The following is a 4,795-nucleotide window of genomic DNA, read 5'->3' on the forward strand; positions in this document are numbered from 1 at the left end:
GTGTGTGTGTGTGTGAAGGTTTAAAAATAGAAGCAAAATATGTGACCCGCCCTGCATATTGCTCTGAGATGTGATCAACTTATGGCGCTGCTTTGTGTGTGCACTAATATTAGACCATTGTGTGGTTTGACACTATTCAAGTCTCTCAAGATGGTGCATATTACATTTCTTGAATAATTGTATATAATATTAATATTGTTCATATTAATCTCAAATTTGAATCCAATTTACCTGTCAATAAGTTATTTGGTTATTATTATTATAAGTATTATTATTATAACAAGCAGCATCTAAATGTGTTCAGTAGGTTACAGTGTGAGCTTTGTCTAACCTGGGAACCGGCGGATTACCGATCACGTGACAGCGGTGTTTTCACAGAAACTTTGTGCGGTTAATTTCTCATGAGGTGGCTTATCCTTTCCGCTCACTGTAATCTTTTCTAATTCAAATCTTTAATAACCTTTACTCGTCCATCACGTGACGAGAGGACAGAGTCTCGCTGATTTCGAGAGACCTAAACCAGATCCCGAGAAACACCCATATTTACCAGATTCCAACCGAAAACTCAAGAAAGAAAATGCGTCTACTGCAAGTCTCAGTTCTCGTTTATTTATAAACCTATACATATCCACATATAAATTGCACTTGAGTGTAAACAAATAATTTGACGACGAACACACACGTTGGGTTGTTGGCACAGTAGGGGGGAGGTAAGTGAGGAAAAGGGAGGGGCAGCCTGGCGCTCAGAAGCACTTCCTGTGGACGATGGAGGGTCCAGCCTCGTCGTACTCCTGCTTGCTGATCCACATCTGCTGGAAGGTGGACAGGGAGGCGAGGATGGAGCCGCCGATCCATACGGAGTACTTTCTCTCAGGAGGGGCGATGATCTAAACACAAACACATTTTTTTTTTAATCCAGGGACTCATAGCTCGTAGAAAAACGTTGCACTGTGATCTAGCAGTGAGTCAAAGTTACCTTAATCTTCATGGTGCTCGGGGCCAGAGCAGTGATCTCCTTCTGCATGCGGTCAGCGATACCGGGGTACATGGTGGTGCCGCCGGACATCACGTTGTTGGCGTACAGGTCCTTACGGATGTCAATGTCACATTTCATGATGCTGTTGTAAGTGGTTTCGTGGATGCCAGCAGATTCCATGCCTGTGCAAACAAAGCGCACAAGTTAGTGAGTTTTTTTAACCCCCACCCCCCTCCCTGCAGCAAAGAACACATCTGACACCGCCCTCAGCTGTCGGAACAGGTGCTGAAATGGAAAGCTCCGCCAACAGCTGCGCGCTCTGTGGCGCAAATGCGAACAATAAGCCCCTGCTTTAGATTACTCTGTCTATTTATCGGCCATGAAGTGGTAAAGCTGAAGGTGGATAAACTGTGACCTCCAGTTGGTGGTCTAATAATTAGGCGGCCAACCAGGCAATAAACACGTCTATTTTCAGAAAACCATCAATGGTATCCACTGTTTATCCCGATATAATATAATATTTGATATCACATTGATGTTTGCCTGAAATTGTGCACTTTCTTTTACAGTCCTGTTTCACTCAGATGCAAGGATCCAGTCGTGCATCCTCACTACAAGTTTGGATGAATACACTAAGCTTGATTTACCTCAGCCCGGCTCTTTTTCTCTTTAAAAATATAGAATAAAAGTTGATTTGCGCCCAAAACATGCAACATTATAATTCCATTTGTCGTGGATTAATACTTTAGGTTAACTCTAATACTGAAATGACTATAGTAAAGGCTTAAAGTCAAGTTACAGTATCAAACCTTTAAAAGCCACAGTTCACAGTGTCACCAAAGCTAAATGAACTCTTGGATGTCTGCGCCAGCCTTTACGCACCGATGAACGAGGGCTGGAAGAGGGTTTCCGGGCAGCGGAAACGCTCGTTTCCGATGGTGATGACTTGACCGTCGGGCAGCTCGTAACTCTTCTCCAGGGAGGAGGAGGAGGCGGCGGTGGCCATCTCATTCTCAAAGTCCAGAGCCACGTAGCACAACTTCTCCTTGATGTCACGCACGATCTCGCGCTCAGCTGAAGGAAGGGGTCAGATTTTTGTGATATCAGTCTGTTATGCATCATCTAACATATCAGAAAAAGCTTGAAGACAATTGGATGTGAAGAGAATTGCGTAAAGAATTTGTCAGAGGGAAAGGTTTACAAAACTTCCAGTTGCTCACTTTTTCCCCTTCTGTGTGTTTGCCATAAATATGTATTTGCAGTCTACACTCACCTGTTGTGACAAAAGAGTATCCACGCTCAGTCAGGATCTTCATGAGGTAATCTGTGAGGTCACGACCTGCCAGATCCAGACGCATGATGGCGTGAGGAAGAGCGTAACCCTCATAGATGGGCACGTTGTGGGTCACACCGTCACCGGAGTCCAGGACAATACCTGATGATGAATACGTTAAAGTTTAATTAATAATACATTGACCCATCGTACAAATCGCTTACACACCCCGAGGAAGCTGTCCTACCTGTGGTACGTCCAGAAGCGTACAGGGACAGCACGGCCTGAATAGCCACGTACATTGCGGGGACATTGAAAGTCTCGAACATGATCTGGGTCATCTTCTCTCTGTTGGCTTTTGGGTTGAGGGGTGCCTCTGTCAGCAGGGTGGGGTGCTCCTCCGGGGCCACACGCAGCTCGTTGTAGAAGGTGTGGTGCCAGATCTTCTCCATGTCGTCCCAGTTGGTGATGATGCCGTGCTCGATGGGGTACTTCAGGGTCAGGATGCCTCTCTTGCTCTGGGCCTCGTCGCCGACGTAGGAGTCCTTCTGGCCCATACCAACCATGACGCCCTGATAACAGCAAGAACCAGGACATGAGTGATGTGGTGTAGTGAACTACTATTAATAACATATGATCTGCTTTCCTCAGTTACCAGTTAAAATGTGGGTGCCTAGTTTTGGCGCGTAAAAACGCACGATGGATCTGGCCCCTCATCCAAAGCTGCTCAGATTGTTTTCATGTGATTCTTAAACGGACACTCGTCCCTTAACATCCGTGGAGTGTATGGATGGGTGACTTTACCTGGTGACGGGGGCGACCAACGATGGAGGGAAACACGGCGCGAGGTGCGTCATCGCCGGCGAACCCAGCCTTCACCAGGCCGGAGCCGTTGTCACACACCAGGGCGGTAGTCTCTTCGTCGTCGCACATGGTGTCAGCTGAGAAACACACACATAAGGGCAGTGGCACTGTTAGATTGGGTAATGGAATTCCCCTTGTGTGTTTGGAGCGGGTGATGGAAGGTATTGCTTTCTCACAACACACATAAAGTCGCTTTGTGTGGACAAACAGTGTTGTGTGGTTAGTTTTATAACGTGGTATTATAAGCTATCAAAGTGTATGTTACAGGATTGGGTTAGAATATGATTTTCTAGAGCTAATAAAGTCAATATTTGTTTTAGTATTTCACAACAACTCACAATCTGTAAAACAAAAGAAGTGGATGAACTACAGGCAGATGAGGTGAGATAATCCGTTTCAGTTAGATGTTGGTTAGGTTGAAATCACTGTTAAAATCCTGTATCCATCCTCTTGTGATAAATCCACTGGTTGTTTTTTTTAAAGTCCTCCTTCGGTCAGCAGTGCAGGTACTCACCAGATCAGCACCAGGCACCGGATCTTGAGAGCGTGAACCAGGGGGTGCCGAAATGTCACGTCGGACCAATTTATACCCTGACAAGTGTCTGGAAGAAGGGGCCGAGCGACCCTTTCTCCATATTTGGTAGCCCATTGCCCCATTGACAACAGCCACTCCATGAATGGCATGACATGGAGAGGGAAATCCCGCGCAGACATCTGTGCCTGCCGCCCATGTATGGAGGGCAGTGGTGAGGGCAGACAGACAATGACAGGCTTCCCTTTGATCTTTTCTACATTGATACATCACGATAATATATCTGAAAAAAGAACCCATGTGGAATGGCTACTCTAATGAATAATAATATGGCACAATTCTGTCTAATGTCAGTATAACATTGCTATAAAATCAGTGCTCATATCAGTGAAGTCACATGCACAAACCCTGGGTGTTGTCTATGATTCTGAGCTCTGTCTTGACAAACAACTCAGTTCTTTTGTTAAAACTTGTTACTATCAGTTAAGAACCATTTCCAAACTCAAAATAAATCTGTTTAGGCCTTCCCCAGTCTTGATTGACTGGCCTGCAGATGGCCCAAAATGCAGCTGCAAGGATTTAGCCTATCTTCACTCCCCCTGTTCACTTTAGTATACATCTTAAGCCCTTGCTGATTCATTTCAATTATCTATTATTGGTCATTATCCTAATGGTCATGCCCCATCTTCTATTACAGACCTTACTCACTGGCACTCAGCTCCTAGGTCTCTTAGACCTGACAGCAGGTCTCTCTTGTATGTCCCATGATCATGGTTAAAACTAAAAGATGACAGAGCCTTTGCAGTAGCTGCGCCATGATTGTGCAACCAGTTGCTGTTAGATATTAGTTGTGCTCCCTCCATCTCTGTTTTTAAATCTAGGCTAAAGACACATTTTTATTCACTGGCCTTTTTGGCACACTAATCTTTTAATCTGTCATTCTGTATTTTTCCCTTGTTGCTTATTGTTGTGGGTTTTTACTTTAAATGTTCATGTTTTTTGTACAGCATTTTGGTCAGCTTAAGCCATGTTTAAATGTGCTCGAGACATAAACTTCACTAACTACTTTTAACAGAGACAAACCTGATAAATCATCTCACTTAAGGACATAATCAGTAGAATCAATGGTAGATCCACTGTTTATCCAAAC

The 4,795-nt window shown here is 44.6% G+C and overlaps 1 protein-coding gene across 2 annotated transcripts; it reads right to left on the bottom strand.

The window, feature by feature from the left end:
* Nucleotides 1-584: 584 nt before the first annotated feature.
* On the bottom strand, nucleotides 585-3,710 carry LOC118337024 (actin, alpha cardiac muscle 1). 2 transcript variants are annotated; one of them, XM_035673832.1, is made up of 7 exons: nucleotides 3,628-3,710; nucleotides 3,054-3,190; nucleotides 2,497-2,821; nucleotides 2,250-2,411; nucleotides 1,859-2,050; nucleotides 977-1,158; nucleotides 585-887 (listed from the first exon to the last, which is right to left on the bottom strand). In XM_035673832.1, exons 2-7 carry the CDS (start codon nucleotides 3,180-3,182, stop codon nucleotides 744-746), a joined length of 1,134 nt encoding a protein of 377 aa, XP_035529725.1. In that variant the 5' UTR covers nucleotides 3,183-3,190; nucleotides 3,628-3,710; the 3' UTR covers nucleotides 585-743. The 2 variants fall into 2 exon arrangements, with proteins under 2 accessions (XP_035529725.1, XP_035529726.1); XM_035673833.1 differs by lacking the exon at nucleotides 3,628-3,710 and adding an exon at nucleotides 3,452-3,599.
* Nucleotides 3,711-4,795: the final 1,085 nt, after the last annotated feature.

The sequence above is a fragment of the Morone saxatilis genome, unplaced genomic scaffold (genome assembly GCF_004916995.1).
Source record: "Morone saxatilis isolate NCDOM2014 unplaced genomic scaffold, NCSU_SB_2.0 Contig3, whole genome shotgun sequence".
Taxonomy (NCBI): Eukaryota; Metazoa; Chordata; class Actinopteri; family Moronidae; genus Morone; species Morone saxatilis.

Excerpts from the sequence above, each read along its gene's own strand:
- LOC118337024 (XM_035673832.1), bottom strand. The coding sequence starts at position 3,182 with ATGTGCGACGACGAAGAGACTACCGCCCTGGTGTGTGACAACGGCTCC. Across the intron at positions 2,412-2,496 it reads CGCTTCTGGACGTACCACAG|GTATTGTCCTGGACTCCGGT; the intron begins GTAGGACAGCTT and ends ATTCATCATCAG. Across the intron at positions 888-976 it reads CGAGCACCATGAAGATTAAG|ATCATCGCCCCTCCTGAGAG; the intron begins GTAACTTTGACT and ends GTTTGTGTTTAG.